We start from the raw sequence: 19,748 nt of genomic DNA, 5'->3' as shown, positions 1-19,748 counted from the left end.
TCTGACTGTGGGGACAGAGAACAGATTAGTGATACTCTTACACTTGCCAGAATCAGGATGGGTATTTTAAAGAGTATAATGTCCTTTGTTCACAGTGAAACTCACCGATAAGGGTTACTGAAAAAGAAAAAAAAAGGTTTCCATAAGAATCAGTTGTTTCCCCAAACCACTCCATGCACCTCACAGGTATATGTAAAAGCAGATGTCTGATGAGCAGAGAATGGACTAGATAGTGTTGTAGAAAACAGACATAGGAGAAAAATATCTTGGTATATATTTCATTCTTGTATCTGCTTCTCGTTGTTCAGGCTTTGTTAGGCAAGCTGGAGGCTGGAATTTATTGCTGCTTTCTAGATTCTTTGTGGAGGAGGCTTGTGCTGTGGTTTGTCCCAGGTATAAATAATGTATGTTAATTGGAATTGGTTTTGGCTAATGAGACTAATGGGTTAATGAGCTGAGGGGAGGGGAGCAGGTGAGAGCGAGAGTGTTTCGTGGCTAGAGGGATACCATTGATAGAGAAGAACAGGAGTACTTGTGGCACCTTAGAGACTAACAGATTTATTAGAGCATAAGCTTTCGTGGACTACAGCCCACTTCTGAAGTGGGCTGTAGTCCACGAAAGCTTATGCTCTAATAAATCTGTTAGTCTCTAAGGTGCCACAAGTACTCCTGTTCTTCTCTTTGCGGATATAGACTAAAACGGCTGTTACTCTGAAACTTGTCATTGATAGAGAAAACATGGTTTCTTGGTAGCTCAAAACTGTATTGTCTGAGCCAAATTCTGTTCTCAGCTGTGCATAGGAAATTCACGTTGCTTTGAACACCATGGTGATGAGCACTATATAAAAGTCTCGACAGTGTTACATGCATGTATTTAGGACAGAATTTGGCTTTAAAGCCTCCTCCCTCCGAAAAGAACCTTTGGGGACAAGTGAAAACAGCTACATTATGGCCTGGTGTCTTAATGTAAAGTACCAAAGAGGTCTTTATTGCACTCATAATAATGTGGGAGGTCCGAGTGCTGTGATGGACCACACCTTTTGCCAGTGCATAGTTCTGTTGTGGCGAATGTACCAAATTCATCTGTTTAACTTCTTTGAGCAGCTTTGCTGGAATTACACCTGAGAGGCATTTGATCCAGAGTGTTTGGAACTGAATTTTTTTGTCTGTGTGAAAATCCATTAAAGGTTTGTGGGGAAAAGAGAACAGCTTTGAAACTGCTCTGTTGTGACTCATCCTTCTTCTCTCTTTTGGTCTCATCCTTTCTCTAGCACTCCCTCCTACCTCTTTATTTCTCCTCTTATTTCTTCTCATCCCGTCTCCTACTTTTCTCTCCCTGTTCTCCCTCCCTTCTCTCTATGTCCCCTATGCCTGTCTCTCTCTTCCCATGTGTAGTTGTCGTGCACCAACGTATGAGGAAAGGAAATGATCCTGTGCTCACTGCTTTTCTTGGAGCACCTGTTTCATTCACAAAGAGTGAAGCTGATTATAGGTTAGGTTGAACAAGTAGAACTTTATTAACCCGTGTGCATGGCTCCTTCCGTGTGGCCAAGTTGCTTCCAGAGTCATTCCCCACATTCCCTATTCTGCTGGTGTCCCTCAATAACAATCACTCCAGCAAACACGGGCCCTCTGACTCCATTTCCACTGATCATGGTACAGCACTTGCAGCTGTAGGAAATTAGCTAAACCTGCACTTGTGTACAGTTTGCACTATTGCAGGTATCACCTGGGGAAAACAAGAAGGAAGTAGTTGTGTTTAGGAATGTAACCACATGTTTTCACACAGGTAAGGAATGTGATTTGATGCCATAGTTTGCTCCCTTTGCAAGTTGCTTAAGACTTTCTTAGGTCAGACAATAAACTTCCTCTGACCATAAGACACACATGCCTGGATGAGTCACTGTGTTTGAATGCAGCAGTGGCATAAAGGGGAAGGAGTGGAGGCCCAGTTTTTATACAGTGCATGACTGACCTGTGGAACTCACTGCCACAAGATATCGAAGCAAGATTTTAAAAAAAGGATTAGATGTTTATATGGGTGCTGCGGGTGTTTGTCCCTGCCTGCTGTATGGTTTGGAAATGGTGGATCATACAGAGATGGAAGAAAAGAAGATACAGGTAGTAGCAAATAATATACTGAGGTGATTGGCAGTCAAGTGGAGGTTAAACAGAGTAGGCATGGGAGAAATTAGCAGGAAGATGAACTCCAGACTCTCAGTGATAGGCAGGGGAGCACATATTTAAGGTGAGTTGGACGTTTGATAAGAATGGGAGAAGAATGGCCAGCAAAGAAATCATGGGAGGAAAAGGATCAGAAGAAAGGACGTAGAAGACTGAGGATATGATGGAAAGACTCTGTCAAGAGAAGTTTGAAGAGAAAAGGACTGGAACTCCAAGACCTATAAACCAGGGTCATGGGCGGGAAAGAGCGGCAAAGCATTGTGGGCAACTCTAACTCCATGTAAATGGGAAAAGGAATCGAGAAGTGAAGAAAAGTGATTAGACGTCTGTATAGATAATGAGACCATCCATAGTTACGTAAGACAGGTTGATCTATAAAAGAGGTATAAATCCTCATGCTTCGGGATATAAACCACCATTAGTTGTCTGGGGTCAGAAAGGAACTTCCCCTATAGGCCTTTATGCAATTATCTATTATGGGGATTTTTCCACCTTCCTCTGATAATGGTCTTTGGGATGGCAGTTCCCATGTCCCAATGCCCAAGCCCGTTCTGTGAATCAGTAGAACAGCTGGGGATTAGAATTTAAAAGTTCCTTGATCAGTCCACTAGCTCATGCAAACTCAGGCAAATAAATAAATAGTCTGCAAAAGTATTGAGCCACTTTTTTAGCTCCAGCCTCTGATTCATATGCATTTGTTTTGTGCGAACAAACAACTACCTGTAAGCTCACATGGCTGTTTTGCCCACTTTGATCGTCACAGGGAAACTGCAGGGACAAATGCTTCCTCTCTCAAATCCCATGGAGTTCCAGATCAGGAGCCCCTCTTGCAAATGAGTGTGGAAGTGCACTTCTGAGGCGCTGCTTAAGGGGCTAAGACGGTCAGCACCTTTTTAGCACGGACTTCTTGTGACGAGTTCTCCCCGGGGTTCCACTTGCAACTGAGATACCACTGAGCCCACCTGTCCCACCAGCCTGGGTTCCCCTTACTCTGTGCTGCTGTGACAGGCTCTCAAGCCCGCTTCCAGCACCACACACAGGTAGGGACACACCCAGGTGCAGCTATATTCACACAAAAGCTGAGATCAGCTCTGCATGGGAGAGCTCAGCGAGGAATTGCCCAGCACTGAAGTGCATGCCCCCTGGAGAGTAAACCCAAAATGGTATTGTCTTGCGCTGGGGAGAGAGATATGTACAGATTTTGGCGCGCGTGTACACACACACACACACACACACACACACACACACACACACCATGCTGTAGAATGATGTCAGTATAGTGAACTAAAGCTTCAGCTGGGGTCTGCCTGCATTGGGTAAGAAGAGAAGCTGCGTCTGCCTCCGTTCTTCACGTCAGCAAGCAGCTCTCTGCAGTGCCCAACAGATGAGTGGGTCAGTATCGGAGCGGGTCATTTCCAAGAACACTGATGACATTGCAGTGACAAAAGATGCAGGCCTCCCAATGGAGGCAGAACTCCCCTGCCCCCAGTGTATTTCCTTTCAGTTTGAAATCATTTTGGTGCAAAACATTAATCATCTAGGCACTGATAAAAGAACCCCCCCCCCCCCCCCCCGGCACAGGAATGGCATTGATTCCTCCTCTTGGGACTCACTCTGTTCTGAGCCCTGATTTAGCCAACACAGCTTTGCCCACCTGTAAATCTGCAGGAAATCTGATGACACTGGTGTTTCCAACGGAAATGTGTGCTTATTATTATTTTTTTTTTTAAATCCTGCCCTGTAAAGATAAAACAACTTCTGTTCAATAAATTGATAATGCAGATACTGCAACCTGAGCAAGACTAGCTCCAGCTGCATGAAACAGGAAATCAACAATCTGCTATTTCCACACAAGCAGGGCTTGATAAAAGCAAGAAGGCGCGTGTGAGACTGTAACTAATGAGACATGATATGATTTATAGAAAGTGGTTTCTATTTATTTTTTTATTTGTGATCCCTTTCGGCCGAGTCTGCTTTCGGCAATCCTCAGCCCAAAACAACTGTTACAAAGGCCTCTGCAGATACCAAGGCCTTGCTGCAAAAAGTTGCAGGGAGAAATCTGTGTGGCACTCTCCCAGTGGCCTTTAAAGGTATGTCTATCCCCTGTTCCTGTGTGTATCCTCCCACTAGGAGTATGTCTCTCGGCCCGCGCCACTTCCAGCAGCTCCCATTGGCCAGAAGCAGTGAACCGCGGCCAATGGGAGCCGCGATCGGCCAGACCTGCGGACACGGCAGGTAAACAAACCGGCCCGGCCCGCCAGGGGCTTTCCCTACACAAGTGGCGTCCCAAGTTTGGGAACCACTGCTCTAGGGTATACAGCTAATATTGGGGGTAAGGCTGCCTGAGGCAAAGCCGAAAAGTTGCAAAGGGAAACCTCTGCAGTTCTGGATTTTGAGCAGGGTTGTAAGTGCGGCAGTGATTGTCTGATACTCCACGCAAGTGTCTTGAAACCCACGTGTGGAAAGATGGGACACTTTAATGCTGACATATTCAGCGGGTATGTTACTTCTCTGTTTTTACCACTTCTCTTAGAATATAAATTTTTCACCCGTTAACGTACAGTCAAACACTAGGCATGTCTATCCTTTCTCGGAACAAAAACCTAAAAGCTCAACAAATAACCCCTCCTCCGAATTTTCCTTTACAAATCAGTATTATGTATTTATAAAGGAAGAATCCTTGCAAAACAAAACACACTTTCCAGATTATACTCTCTCTTGTGGTGCTTGGCTTGCAGCTTCTTGTTTAAGTTGGGAGAAATTGCCAAGATGTAAACTATAACTAGCATATTTTTATCTCCCACATAGAGTAGAATATTGATAGCAGATGCTTCCTGCTTCTTTTTCAGTTGCCTTGCAAAGCTTTTCATTCGACTCATTTGTTTAATATCTCTCAGCACTGTAAGTCCATCAGTATTTCTTTTCCCTTAGATAATGGACAGTCTGAGCGTTTTCTTTTGTGGTCACTGCAGTACGTTCCTTTTCTATGAATCCCATGTTATGTTCTTGTTATAAATGTAGGGTGGCCCCATATATGCTGCAGTACTGTATATGATACATCACTGTTCAGAAAAGAGCTGCACAAAATGTTTGACGTGAACCACAGAAATACTCAAAATCAGCCCGTTTCTGTGGCTATGTGCTGTTCCCATAGAAATCTTTTGGTGTCTGCACGTTTACCAAAGTTGGACATGACATTTTCCCCACTCTCTGAATCACAAGGAGGGGGTAGGGGGGGAGAGAGAGAGAGGAAACTTTTTTGCAGTGTACTCAGAGTTTGGAGCTGGATTGAAGTCACGTGTTGAAGTCATGTGGTACTTGTATTTGGTTCATTGACTGGCTGAGCCTGCAGCGTGATTCAATAGATTAGAGAGACAGTTCAGTCTTTCCAAGGGAGAGGTTGCATTTAGTGTGTGCTTTCCAGGATACCCTGTTTAGGGTTGCCAGCTTTCTATTTGCACAAAACCGAACACCCTTGCCCTGCCCCCCTGCCCTGTCCCTCCGCTGAGGCCCCGCTCACTCCATCCCTGCTCCCTCTGTCGCTCGCTCTCCCCACCCTCCCTCACTCGCTCACTTTCACTGGACTGGCTCAGGGAGTGGGAGCGCAGGAGGGAGTGAGGGCTCCGGTTAGGGGTGTGGGCTTTGGGGTGGGGCCAGGAATGAGGGGTTTGGGGTGTAGGAGGGGTCTCCAGGCTCGGGGGTGAAGCCGAGGGGTTTGGAGTATGGGAGGGGGCTCCGGGCTGAGGCACAGGTTGGTGTGTGGGAGGAGGTACGGGCTCTGGGCTGGGACTGCGGGTTCCGGGGTGGGGCCAGAAATGAGGGGTTCAGGGTGTGGGAGGGGGCTCCAGGTTGGGGCAGGAGGTTGGGGTGTGTGGGGGGGTGAGGGCTCTGATGTGGGGCTGGGGATGAGGGGTTTGGGGTGCAGGAGGTGGCTCTTCACACTATATTTAAGTATATTTTTGCAAGGGAAATCCCAGGCCCTTTGTCTCTGGGTTTATCTACCTTCTGGAGACATAGATTCCAGCTTCTGGATTGCTCTTAGATATCACTGCCTGGGAATCGCTATTTTTACTGACTGACATTTCTGCGCCTCTCATGATTCTAGGCTTAGTTTTGCAAGGAAATACAGTCCCTCATGTCTGAAAGACAGTGAAAGTAAACTCAATCTTGCCACTGAGCAGGTAGGCTCAAAGGTAGGCAGAGGAGATTGTACTGTGTTGCCTGGTTGAGTCTCATGATAGTTGGTGTCCTACATAAAGCCCCACCTCCTGGAGTCATGTTATTACTTGAGAATCAGCTCTCTTTGGTGTGTGTTTTTTTTTTTTTTTTTAAGCAAACATCTAGCCCTCCAGGTTGTGGAGAAAAGTTTGAAAATGTGACCCAAGTGTACTCTCCGCTTAAAAACTAGAAGGCAAATAAACACCTCCCCCACCCCCTGCCAACATTTATTATTTTCAAAATCTTGTGATTTTTAAACCAATCTCACATTTTGGGGGGCCTGATTCGTGAATTTTGAATGCTTGAGTTGGCAGTACAGACACTAAGCCAGGGGCCGAACCTGCCATTGGTCTGAGTTGGAGGGGCACAACATGGGTGAGTATAGTGACTCAGAGCCAGGTGTGAGGTGTAGTGAAGGAGGAGGAAAAAGCCTGCTGACCTCTCAATCTGTGAATGAAAAGCTCCTATTTAGCCGTCCTGTTTCCCATCCCAGCACGCACATTGTACCAAAAGTTGGCACAAAGGCTAGAGAGTGGTAGTGATTCCTAAACTAGACCCTTTCAGACGGCCTCCTAGAATTGCCATCACCTGTGTCCTGTGTCGTGGTGGATAACACAAAATGGCCAAATAGCTCCAGCATTAGAGCAATGAGTTGTTCCGTTGCCAAAGATGCAACATGAACTTCAGCCCTGAAGCAAATGGAGTTACACGAAGGAGGAACTCGCGGTGGGCTCTGCGTCAGTACCTCCTGCCTTAATAGCACAGTCTGGCCCCGGGAATACAAAAGCTCTGAGCAAAACTCCTCCTAAAAGCCAGCAAATACCCTGATAGTGGTAATAAAGATGTTGCTACCAAATGACTTCTCATTCCCATTAGGTTTTTGTTCTCACCATCTTGTATGGAGGAGGACGTATGTCACTTCATCCTCTGTCACAACTTTTGTAATTCATGTAAAACAAAGACTGATGGAAGATGTAGCGAGCCAGGAGGCAGTGGCCTTGAGTCTGTAGCTCCAGAGAGCTCCCAGTAATCTCTTCATCTGGCTCTAGCAGGCTAATTGCAAAACATTCAGCAAACTACTTGGTGTTGGGAATTTTCAGTTATCCAGGGATGGTTTAGATAATTTTTAGTCCTGCCTCAGTGCAGGGGAATGGACCTGTTGAGGTCCCTTCCATTCCGGCATTTCCATGATTCTGTGATCTTCAGCTTGTGCCTTCAGGCCTGCAAACGTAAGAAGCAGTTCCCTGGGGAAATCCTATGAACTTGTTGCAAAACGAGTCAGGAACCTTTTGTACAGCAGTAGTTTAGTTCAGCAGGTAGTGCTCACGCCGTGGTTAGGATATTCAGGGCCAGATTGTGACAACCGTTATATTGGTTGCACAGGGGAGAAGGGGTATACAAGGAGTGTGCGCGCACACACTCACAAGCTTTCTCTTACACCCGAAGGGCTGTGCTAGCGCCTCCTACAACCCCTGTGATTTGGAAGTGCAGAAGTTGCTCCTTCTCTTGGGAGCAAGATGCCAGAAAGAAGGTGCAAAGAGGCACGGGAAGTCAGCATGTTGGAGTGGGCAATGATGCAACATGCCCACCCCCTCTGTGCCCAGAAAAGCATCAACAGAGATCATGCCTCAGGCAAACATAAATTCCTTGGTGCTCCAGCTGAAGGGGTGCAGCGCTGCATGGCTCCCTGCTCAGGACTATGGCATATATGCTACAATCTAATCCTGTGACCAAAATTGTTCACCCCTTACAAATGGGAGCCTTTACTCATGCTAGAAGTCCCATTGAAATCCAGGGGAGAGTTTGCATGAGTAAGAAACTAAGGGTTGCACAACCAGGCTCTTGTTGGTGGAATCAAAAAATCTGTGCATTTTGCAGGAATACCACAGAGCTGGTGTTTGGAGACACCTTAGTAACTACACCTACTTCCTTTCCTCTCTCTCCTCTTTTACCTCAAGACCCTTGCATGGCTTTCCCAGTGCACTGCCACAAACTGCAGGCAGTACCTCCCTGTTCAGCAAAGCAAGTGTAAGTGGCAGAGCCAGCAATAACAGAAACCTCCGTTCGGTGTAAATCTTTCAGCAGTAATTTGATTCGGGATGCGCAGCTGGAGAACTTCACATTTTAAGTTTCCCTGGGGCAGGGGGTAGGGATGAGGAGGGAGAAATAAAGAAGCCAAACGCCTGCCCCCCTTCTCCTTTTTCTTGGCCACCAAGAATAATTCTATTTGAGGTGATTTTTTTTTAATGAAAGCCTCTGAGAAGTAATATTGCATCTTCAAACCAAACTGCTGAACTCAACTTCTTTTGCCAAGCGCATGCAAAAATTCTACTCTCCGGATTTTGAGAGGGCCCGGAGTGCCTGCCTTGCAAAAAATGGAGCTGCTAAGAGAGTCACTGGAGAGTGGTCTCTCTGGGAAGCCCTTACACAGTGCGTGCGTGGCTATAAAACCTGTATTATGATGTATATAAAATGAGCCGTGAGAGGAACAACACAGAAACAAGCCACAGGGAGAGGCACTGTCCAGCTGGTAATTACTGAATTTAAAAGTGCTCTAATCAGCGTAGATCCATGTCCCCAGACAAGTCATTCTCACAAGACATTTCTCACCATCTGATTCGTCCTGCAGCGTAACGGTCCTGCTTATTTTTCTGTGCTTGTTTCAGATGCCTCAGGAACAGTACGCACACAGGAGCGCCATGCAGAGCTCGGAAGGCCCACAGGTATACAAAGTGGGGATTTACGGCTGGAGGAAGAGATGCCTCTATTTCTTTGTGCTACTCCTAATGATTTTAATCCTGGTGAACCTTGCCATGACCATCTGGATTCTCAAGGTTATGAATTTCACAATTGTAAGTAGGGGTTTTCAAAACGGGGGGGTGAATCCTGGGGGAGGCCAATGGAATTTCCTTCAGGCATCATTTAAGATACAGTTTCATGGTGTTTGGGTACCCAAACATTATGGGACAAGTGTGAAGGTCTTCAGTAATCTACTTCATCTCCTGGAGAAGGATTCTCAAGGCTGTATGCAGTTTTATCAAGCCTAGGCATTCAAAAATCATGTGTTAAGTCCCCCAAATAATGAAATTGGCTGAAAAGTCATATTTGAAAACATGATCAATTTGGGATGTTTTTTTACTTATTATTTGTCTCTGTTTTTGAGGTTTTTTACTTCACGTTTTTCAGCTTTTCTTCATGAGGGCTAGAAGCTTTTTTTTAAAATGAAAGATGCGATTCTAAAGTAATTACATGTCTCCAGAAACTGAGGCTTTATGAAAAACACCCAAAAAACTGTGTAACTTCTGATAAAATCGTAAGAGCTGGCCACATTGCGTATCTTCTTTAGATGAAAATTAGTAGAGCGTAGTCTGTCCTCTGGATGCAGGAGTTTCCATGTGGTTCTCCTGTTAATACTTTAAGCAGGAGTTACCTGCTGACTGGGACCCAGATACAGGGCCCAATCCAACTCCCACCAGAGTTCAATGGATAGACTCCTATCAAACTTAATGGGAGATAGACTACACAGGGATGAATTTCAGCTTCTGGAGCCAATTCTATTTATACTCTTTTGTGAAGAGTTAAATTGTGCATAGACCTTTAGTTGGTCCTCTGCACGGGAGTGAGTTTCACCTATAGTACATATGGAGAGAGACTAAAAGTCAGCATACAGTGAAACATCGCACCATGACACACTAAATCCACGTATGAGGAAGTTCTGTTATAAAGCCACTCACCGTACTCCAGTTGATAAGCCAGCTGAGCAGAGTAATAACGATAGGATAACTTCTTGAGGAAGGGAGAACTTTGTCAAGCTGGTCAAGTGGAAATTGCTTAGGAGCATCAGGGTCTTTAGATGGCGCGAACTTTGAAAATGTAACCACAGAGCTCTCTCATTGAGAGAGCTGTAAGATCAGATTCCACCTGGTCAGTTTCTTAGATCTGTGGGTCCTGATGTGAGGAGCACTTTTGAAGCATCTCATCTTTGTTTTTCCCCTTTCTTCACTTGATTCTGTCCAAGCGCTGCTCAGACCTAACCTACGTTATCTCTTTGACAGTCAGTGAGAGGTTGAGTAAATGTATTGTATCCAACAGACTAACTACTATGTCATTATAATTAATCACGCTCTAACAGTTGTACTTTCAAGATGTACAGTAAATGGCAATGCATTTGTACTGCATGTGTGCTTTGGGAGGAAAACCTTTTAAAGCAGTAATCTAGAAGAAATTAGCTATTACCCATAGTTAACTAAGGGATGAGCCAAAATTAGGAATGATTAAAGCTTTACCAAACCAGTTATTTACTTTGATGGGATTAGTGCCCTTAATAAGTAAAACTTGTGTCTTCTTATGGTAATACATTTTAGAAAATAGCTGCTAGGACATGAATATTGCTGCAGTGTTGGAAAACTGCTCTTATGCTAGCGATTAATACCTGGTTGTAAGCCAGTGTTCTAACTCACCAGTTTATGCACCAAAGAACACTCGCCCGCCACTGGATTTCAGTCCCGTTTTCTTCAGAGACTCAGCTTTATTTCTGCAAAATAACATAAGTTCAACACATCCATCGTATCCTTTTTCCTTGGCCAAGGGGCCTATTTATACCCTACAGGATTATATTCCTGTGAGTCCAGGTGAGCCTCTACTTCCTTCTCGATTGTACTCTGCTTGAGTGATATGTAAACTGGGTTCTTCCTCCTGACCCAGGGACTCTTGCAGGAGCTTGCCTGCAGCTGTTCAGCTCAACTGAGCTCCTTGCTGTCTTATATGAAGAAGAGGTGATCTTCAAGCAATCACCTGATCCCTGTCCTTACAGCATGCACTAATTGGTCACAGGTACGGCTAGGCCCAACTCCCCTTAAAGGGCCGGCCACTCTGTGACACTGGTTTTGTACCAGTCCCAGGGGAAAATAGATTCCAATAGGTATTTAATTAATTCATTTTCATAACGTGTAAGTTTAGTAGGCAGTGAACAGTTTGTGGTGATAATAATACAGGCTATAAATCCTGAAGCCTGAAAGGGGATCTGTTTTGTAGGGATTTGTAAAACCTATGCTCAGGTCTAAGGTGATAAGTTTGAATCACGCCGTGAAATGAAATGCACATATACACATATACATGTACACCAATATCCAAACTGTGTCACAGACACAGCTGCAAAACCCAGGGGAATTCTGTGTTTCAGTGGGCACAATACTTTCAATTTTTACTTTTGTTCCCAAGCACTGCAGTCCCTTATAGGTGTGTGTGACCCAGAGTGAATGAATCAGTCGCCGAGGAAAGAGTTCAGTACTGGTAGGTATCCATGTAGAATCAGTTCTGTTACCCAACTGTCCGAGATTGGTCTGGTCCAGAAACACACACATTTTCAGAATGTTTCCCCCTCGCCCCTTCACGCTCTTTTTCTCCTGATCTCCGAATGGGTGGGGCCAGTGAGTCATGTTTCATGTGCCGAGGTCTGGGTAATAACATGAGAGGATTCCATTTTTATTCAATTAAACTGGCTCACTATTAAATCAATTATGTATGGAACTGCTCAAACTGCCGTTTAACCCCCCCACCTCCCTTGTCATATGCATGAAGCACAGAATGCCTGGTGTCTTTTCCAGACATTTCCCTCCTGCAAGCCATGATCTTCCCTCCAAATTCCATGAAGGTTGCTACAAGTTAGGAAGTGTGTTTTAGAGATGGAGGAGGTTTGACGTCCTGCCTGGATCTTTCTCCTCTGGTGTACCTGTTCCAGTTCTCGCCGTTGAATGCAGAATGATAATGACATGTCTGGAATCCCCAAAAGGACTGTGTGCTTCTGTTGTAAAGACAAAACTCTTTGTCGAAGGGGGAGATTTGTCATCTGCAGCAAAGGAAGAAGCACCGCTGAGTAGGGAAGATGTTTTTTGGCCGTTGGCTGGTAGGCAGTGAACGAGGATATCGATCTGAGCAAGGCTGGCCCCTGAGAAAGACATTGCTGTGGCAGAAGCTCTTAACACTGCAGAGGAATTCTCAGAGTTTCCCTGAGGGAGAACTTAATCCTTCTGCCTGCAAGCTCATTTGATAGGTGTTGGTGTCCCCAAGCCGGGGCAGACTTCCACGGTGAACAGCTCTTGCTCCAGACTGGAGCTGGTGAGAAGCACCTTTAGAAGAGGGTAGCTGAACCTGATGGCGATGAGGCATTAAAGCAGCTGGCCTGGCTGTCCCCGCTGGCTTGGTAGGGAACTGGCAGATTCACGTGGATGGGTTGCTGAGGGAAGTTCTGGCTCTGCCTGGTGTTGTGTCCTTATGCTGGAACAGAGAGAGCCGGGTGAAGCCAAGGAGACAGCGCTGAAAACAGACAAGGAACAAACAGACATTGTGGATCAAGGCTCCTGCAGCCACTGCATTTCCTCGGGCTCTGCACCACTGCCTTGCAGAGCATTACAAACTGTGTGTGTCTGAGGGCAGAGCTGCATCTGAGTTGCCCCTGATGGGAAGTCCTCCTTTTCAGAAAACCCCTTTAAGGACCCCTGCATTAAAGAAATTTAGGGTCAATTTTAATTTTTTAATAATGAATGGAGTAAAAGTCTCCAGCTAATGGCTGCAGATAGGCAAAAGCCTTAATTTCCCCCTGCTCTGGTACGAGGAGGTGAGGGCCATTCTAGGGAGGCAAAATAATTCTGGCAGGAGGTTAGCCATGGTGCCTGACAGGTCTGAGTTACCTGCAGCAAGGAGGGACCTCCCTTTGGCAGGCTGCCAGCCCTTCCAGAACTAGGAGAAAGTTCTTCTTTGAGTGCTTGCTCGTGTCAATTCCATTCTAGGTGTGGGCGTGCCCAGGTACGCTGTTGTCTGAATTTTTTGCCTTAGCGGTATCCGTCGGGCTGGCTCTGGCGCCCTCTGGAGTCCCGTGTTCATGCGCTGGTGTATAAGGTTCTGCTGGCCCTACGCCCTCTCAGTTCCTTCTTACCACCCGTGATGTTTGGTCAGAGTGCCGTCCTCTTGCTTTGCAAGTGTGATAGTGGTTCTGTTGCCTATTGGTGATTCTCTTGTATATAGTTGATAGATAGTTAGTTAATAATTAAGTGTAAGAAGTTAAGTTAGTTTGTTGGAGTCCCAGCAGGGACTTTGCCCTAGGGTGGGGCATGCCCCGGTCCCCGTGCTTCAAACCGTGCTACACTTGTGGTAAGCCGATGTCAGTTAGCGAACCTCACAGCAGTTGCCTAAAGTGTTTGGGGGAGTCGCACACAAAAGAAAAGTGCAAAATCTGCAAGAACTTCAGGCCAAGGACACAGAAGGAGTGGGACATTCGCCTAAGAGCCCTCCTCATGGAGGTCACACTTGGCCCCCTGTCCTCTTCCCACCCCCACAGTTCTCCCCATAGAACTCCAGTGAGTTGAGCTCCACAGGGAAGTCCTTGCAATACAATGAGTGTGCATTATATCCAGTAGGTGTGCTCATTGCATGTTCGTAAGCACAGCAAGCCTTCTGCTGGGGAAACCTCCCGAGTGTAATGAATGCTGATAATGGAGACTGGGGAAAGGAGGAGGAAAGGGCAGCATGGGGGGGGGCGGGGAGAAAACCCTTCCCAAAGCAGAGCTGTTCTTATGGAGATAACCATAGGCGCCAACCTCTCCTGGCGCCGGTGGGTCCTCGACCTCTCCCGCCCCTGCCCCGTCCCAGTTCCCCAAAGTCTCCGCCCCCCTCCCTGCCCTTCTTGGACTCCTTCCCCAAATCCCTGCCCCGGCCTTGCCTCTTCTCCTGAGCGCGCTGCGTTCCCGCTCCTCCCCCGCCCTCCCACAGCTTGTTATGCCGTGAAACAGCTGTTTCACGGCGGCAAACACTGGGAGGAGAAGCGGGGATGCAGTGCGCTCAGGGGAGGAGGCGGAGGTGAGCTGGGGCGGGGAGCTTGGCTGCCGGTGGATGCAGAGCACCCACCAATTTTTCCCCGTGGATGTTCCAGCCCCAGAGCACCCACGGAGTCGGCGCCTATGGAGATAACAATCTTCTCCATTTGCACCAAATCAAGTGAAATACCTTTTGCACCTCTTTAATCCCACCCTACTCCTCTCCCACCATTCATGGCCTGCGAAGGCATTCTTCCCAGCGCAGCCCTTTATCAAATCAGAGTCTTAGCTGCGGGACATTTGAACACTAGTGCTATTGAGTGAAGAATGCCTAACTCATGTAATTTGATATTTTGTAAGGTTAAATGTTTGAAGGTTTAAAACAGAAACAAAGTATCTGCGCTTCTCTTTTTGCAGACTGATTTAAGCAGCAATTCCATGTTCGCACGGGGCCTGTTCTCCATTGCCTTGCATCTGGGGAAGTCGTTCACGCCTGTGCATAGGATTTGATACTCAGTTTGCACAGCAATGAATGGCTGCACCAGACACAAAGCAGAGGATAATCAGACCCATGGTGTCCAGTGGGCACATATTCTTATGCCGGTGCAGAGCCGCGTGATGTCAGTGGGGTCTGCAAAGATTCATTCTTGGAGCTCCAATTGCAGGATTGTAGCCCAAGTTCCTAATTGTCTTCCTATTTGAGTTCCGCTTTTCATAATGTCTAATAAGGTAGTTCTTTAACAATGGACCTTGCTGTTAACTACCTTTTAATGAATACATACATACCTATGTACATATATTCTTGGTAGTTAGATGCTAAGGACCTGTGTTTTGACAATTACTGTAATGAATTTAGACCATCTTTAAATAGTGTTCTGTTGTATAAATTTGCAAATATAACAATAAAAGATGTACTTATTTAAGCACACAAGAAAACAAGTTCCCAATTTCAAATAACATGAGGCCAGGTAGGCTCATAGAATGAGGAATGACAAACCATTGGCCACCCCACAAGGCTAGAATCAGATGCCTTTTATTGCAAATAATGGAACAGTTTAAAACACTTCCCCTGGGGCCCATCTGTGGAGATTCTTGGATAACAGCAAGGCAGCTAAATAGACTTGATAAGAGAATAATGGCCAATAAGCTTCATTAAATGCCAAATGCCAAACTGCACTTCTGCTCATAAAGCTAATCAGGATTGGCTCACTGCTTGCTTATTTCCCCCCTGTTCTCCTATTTGTTCTAGCTGCAGTCAGTTATTTCATCCTATTTGTAGATTGTAAGCTCTTTGGTTAGGGGCTGTCTTGTCATATTTGTGTACAGTGTCTAGTGGCCCTGATCCCTGATTGAGGCCTCTAGACAGTATCATAATACATGTATTTGTTCCTAAGTCCTCTTGCAAGATGACAATTCCTGCAAAGCGCAGAACCTGTAAAATCATTTACAAGGAAACTATTTTGTAACTTCCAACTTCCGCTGGTCCTCCAAATCAGCGCCACAGGGTAAAGCCAGTGTCTCCTTCCAAACGCATGTGTGCCAGCATCTCTCATTCACATGGGTGGGAGAACCCAAAATATAGGGAGATTAGTTTCCCCGGCCATGTTAACACTCCATCCACACCCTGCCTCCATTTCCCCCGGCACAGGAGAGTGTGACTGTCGCATGCAAAGAGCAGAGAGGGAGTTCGAGTGTTGTGTGGAGATTTCTGCAAGTCCAGGCTGACCTGATTTCGGGAAAGCCGTACCTGCCATGTTGCATCCTGTGTTCTTCACCTTCTGGGAAATGGAACATAGGAATTGCTAGACTGCATCAGACCAGTGGTCCATCTAGTCCCATAACCAATCTCCAACAGCGACTAGAATCCTACTGTAGGAAATTGAAGTAATCTGCCCATACAAAAGATTCTTGCTAACCCCTGTCAGTCAGAAATTTACCCTAATCATAGCCCACAGAAACTCCCCATTCTCCTTCATAGGATTTGGGGTCTTTAATTCCAGCATCTGGTATCTTAAAGTTAAACATTGCGGAGGAACAGACCAATGCAACTGTTATGTTTTTTGTTTAAATAAATTGTCTCATTTAAAGCTGAAAATTTATATTTAAATATTGCAAGCGAATTGTTAACAACATAAAGAGGCTAAATGTTGCTGCTGTATGCGGTATAAAGATTGAGTAGTGATACTATCCTGATTTCTTTATTAAAAGACCATAAGAAAAAATGAGCTTTGTAAAGTTGGTTATAAAGAGTTATTTTAATACAATTAGTCCCCCTGGTGTGTATAGTACCTGCCACATTTTAATTACATGAAAACAGTAGAGTAATAACACAGCAGTGAAGATAGATTAGAGTTAGGAAAACTCATCTCAGCTACTAGGCGGGCTTCTCTTACTAATGGTTTAAAGTAATAGGGTTTGTTTTAATTATTTTTTCTATAAAAAATTTCTTCTGAATAAAATGTGATCATACAGTCTGGGCTCCCTTGTCCCTGGTTTCTCTGGGGTCTTCCTAGAGGTAAGAAGATATTTTGCTCTGCCAGCATTAGAAGCAAAAATACTCAGCCTTTCGGCTTAAAGTTCTCCTCTATATTTTACAGCTACTGTAATCAATCAGCTAAAAGTGGTTAGGTTTGGAATTAGATTTAAAGTTGCATCAGCTTTATTGCTGCAGGGGCCACGTTTCTCCCTCTCTCACAAAAATTGTACATTTCCCCACTCTTAATTCATTTTGTTCTTTTTATAAGATGAGTAATACATTTTTTGAGATTTTCTACTTGACTCAGGCACTTTGTATATTTCACCTTGTTTCAAGTTCACCTCTCTCCAAGTTCTACAGAACTGCTTCTCTCGATGTAAAGGCCCTAATCTTATAAGGCTCCAACCACGACTACAATGTAATGTATGATTCTCTAGTGCAGTGGTTCTCAAACTGTGGGTTGGGACCCCATTTTAACGGGGTCGCCAGGGCCAGCATTAGACTTGCTGGGACCCAGGAATGAAGCTGAAACCCAAGCTCCACTACGGGCTGGCAGTGCCTGGGCTGTGGCTTCCTCTTCCCCCACCCAGGGCAGTGGGGCTCAGCCTCCACCCTCCTCCCTGGGTCATGTAGTAACTTTGTTGTCAGAAGGGGGTTGTGGTGCACTGATGTTTGCGAGCCCCTGCTCTAGTGCTATACAACAATAGAGTCCATGGCTGAAAGCCGGACCCCATTGAAGTCAATGAGTGTTTTGTCAGGATTTCACCCCATGGATTTTTCCTCGGAATTGTGAACACCAGGTTTTCATTTACGCCCTGGTAGAATGAGAAATGATTTTTTTCCCTGTTATCAGAGATCGAATCTCCTTGTTGTACCCTGTATGAAAAAGAGGCTCCCCCCCCAGAGTCTTTTTAAGGGTAAATACAATACTTGTTAGCCTCTAGTCATTTGGTATCTGGTGTAGTAGGTGATTTTAATTCACATTTTTGTTAGTAGCTCAACCTTTTCATTATGAAGTTTCTGCCCTCCCCTGAGGTGTATACCATCCAGTCGTGGTGACCTGCTGCTCTTCAATTAATCTGTTTCATTTGGCCCTCTCAATCTCTGACATTGCCTCATCTTTATTACCAAAAAAGCCTGTCTTCTGGGATTCACATCTCCCAAACTTCCTCTCTTGTGACAATTACTGCAAAGAAATCATTTAGTTTGTCAGCAGTGTCCTTATCCTCCTCAATTGTTCCCTTTATCCCTGATGGTCCAGTGGACCTATTGATTCACTCGCAGCCTTCTTATTTCCAATATACTTAGATAATTACTTCTTGTTTGTTTTCCTGCCTTTGTCTATTTGCTCTTCAAATCTCCTGTTAGGGCTCCTAATTTCCTCCTTACACTTCACCTGCCATAGTTTATGGTCTTTTTATTGCTTTTGTGGGCTAAATTGCTCTCCCCTGAAGAGTACCTCATTGATTTGAATAGCTCCTTGAACCTTGCTACTAGGCTGAATTTGGTTTTATCTTTAAACGTACAAGGGATGGGGGTTTGATTGATTGTTATTTGTGTTTGTTAATTTAACAGGATTTCTGTATTTTACCCTCACTAACGACTACATCAAAAGCCAATTCCCCTTCAGTCCATACTCCTCTATGCTGTCTGTCAGTGCCTCTTTCTCATTCTGTCTAGAGCAGGGGTAGGCAACCTATGGCATGTGTGCCAAAGGCGGCACGCGAGCTGATTTTCAGTGGCACTCACATTGCCCGAGTCCTGGCCACCGGTCCGGGGGGGGGCTCTGCATTTTAATTTAATTTTAAATGAAGCTTCTTAAACATTTTAAAAACCTTATTTACTTTACATACAACAATAGTTTAGTTATATATTATAGACTTATAGAAAGAGACCTTCTAAAAACGTTCAAATGTATGACTGGCACGCGCAACCTTAAATGAGAGTGAATAAATGAAGACTCGGCCCATCACTTCTGAAAGGTTGCCAACCCCTGCTCTAGAGCTTCTCTGGACTTTATACGGGTAGGCCGCCGATTTAATTACGTAGGTACTACTTTGTGAGTGGATGGTCTTAAATCAGTACAAGAGCTTCTTAAATCATTTCAGCTTAAATCAATTACAGGCTTAAACTAGAGTGATTTAAGACACTCCTAAAACCATTAAGGATTGTCCATACACAGACTTGCTCCCACGTTACTAAATTGGTTTAAAATTACTCCTTTTAGTTAAAGTGGTTCAGTTTTGTGTGTAGACCAGGCCTCAAAGAACAAGATTAGGGACCTCTCTAGCCAGCTCTGTGTTTATACATTTCCAGCACAACGCACAAGGACTTTGCTCCTTCCATCCACTCAATTACAATCTTACCTGTTTGGTTTGGTAGCACTGATATAAATATGGCTAAGTATAAGGCCAGAGAGACTCAGGCCCACAGACTTCAGAAAGTTGTTTTATTAATCCCAAAATTAACTTCCTGAATTAAATTTAAGTTTCAGACTGAAAGAAAAATTTCTCATTCACTGGAATTCCCACACAGTCCAAACTCCTTTGCCATCACTCAAGGGGAGGGTGGTCTACATAAAGGGAGATTTTGTGATGGGAGCTGCACTGATCAACCTATTGAACGAAAACGGTCAGTTTAATGATAGAGCAGATTACGCCAGTGCTGAGATATACAGGGCATGGGAGCTAATACAAAGGAGATCCAGTAATCAAATATGTGGAACTTTTTTCTGTGCTTTAAAGCAGATTACAGGGGCAAATATACCACTCCCACTCAGTATATTTTCATATGAGAGAATGCAGTGTATCACAAACCTGCAACACGTGGTGCTTTCAACATGTGTTTGCAGTTCAGTGCATGCCTACAGACTTAACGTCTTCTGGCAGATCTGGTGTGTAGGCCCAGCTATCGAGTTAGAACAGCCAGGTTCCTGCACATCTACACAGCAAGGAAATACATCAGCACATTAAAAATACATTACTGCTTTGTTTAGTTTCTCCAAGAACAGAGACAAAAATAGAGTGGGAAGGAAGGTGAGGAGCAAGAGATTTGTAATG

At 45.1% G+C, this 19,748-nt stretch overlaps 1 protein-coding gene across 5 annotated transcripts in view; it reads left to right on the top strand.

Annotated features, from left to right (window-relative positions):
* SGCD (sarcoglycan delta) overlaps window positions 1–19,748 on the top strand; it is a 503,319-nt gene that overhangs the window by 292,252 nt on the left and 191,319 nt on the right. For 4 of the 5 annotated variants that reach the window (XM_054037340.1, XM_054037341.1, XM_054037339.1 and 1 more), the window contains one exon: window positions 9,069–9,254. In XM_054037340.1, coding sequence (XP_053893315.1) covers window positions 9,069–9,254 — 186 coding nt within the window. The remainder of the gene's footprint in view (window positions 1–9,068; window positions 9,255–19,748) is intronic. The other variant, XM_054037343.1, reaches the window with a different exon arrangement.

This window comes from Malaclemys terrapin, chromosome 8 (assembly GCF_027887155.1).
Source record: "Malaclemys terrapin pileata isolate rMalTer1 chromosome 8, rMalTer1.hap1, whole genome shotgun sequence".
NCBI lineage: Eukaryota > Metazoa > Chordata > Testudines > Emydidae > Malaclemys > Malaclemys terrapin.
The sequence above is the reverse complement of the archived record's forward strand: the minus strand, read 5'-3'. Positions and strand labels throughout refer to the sequence as shown.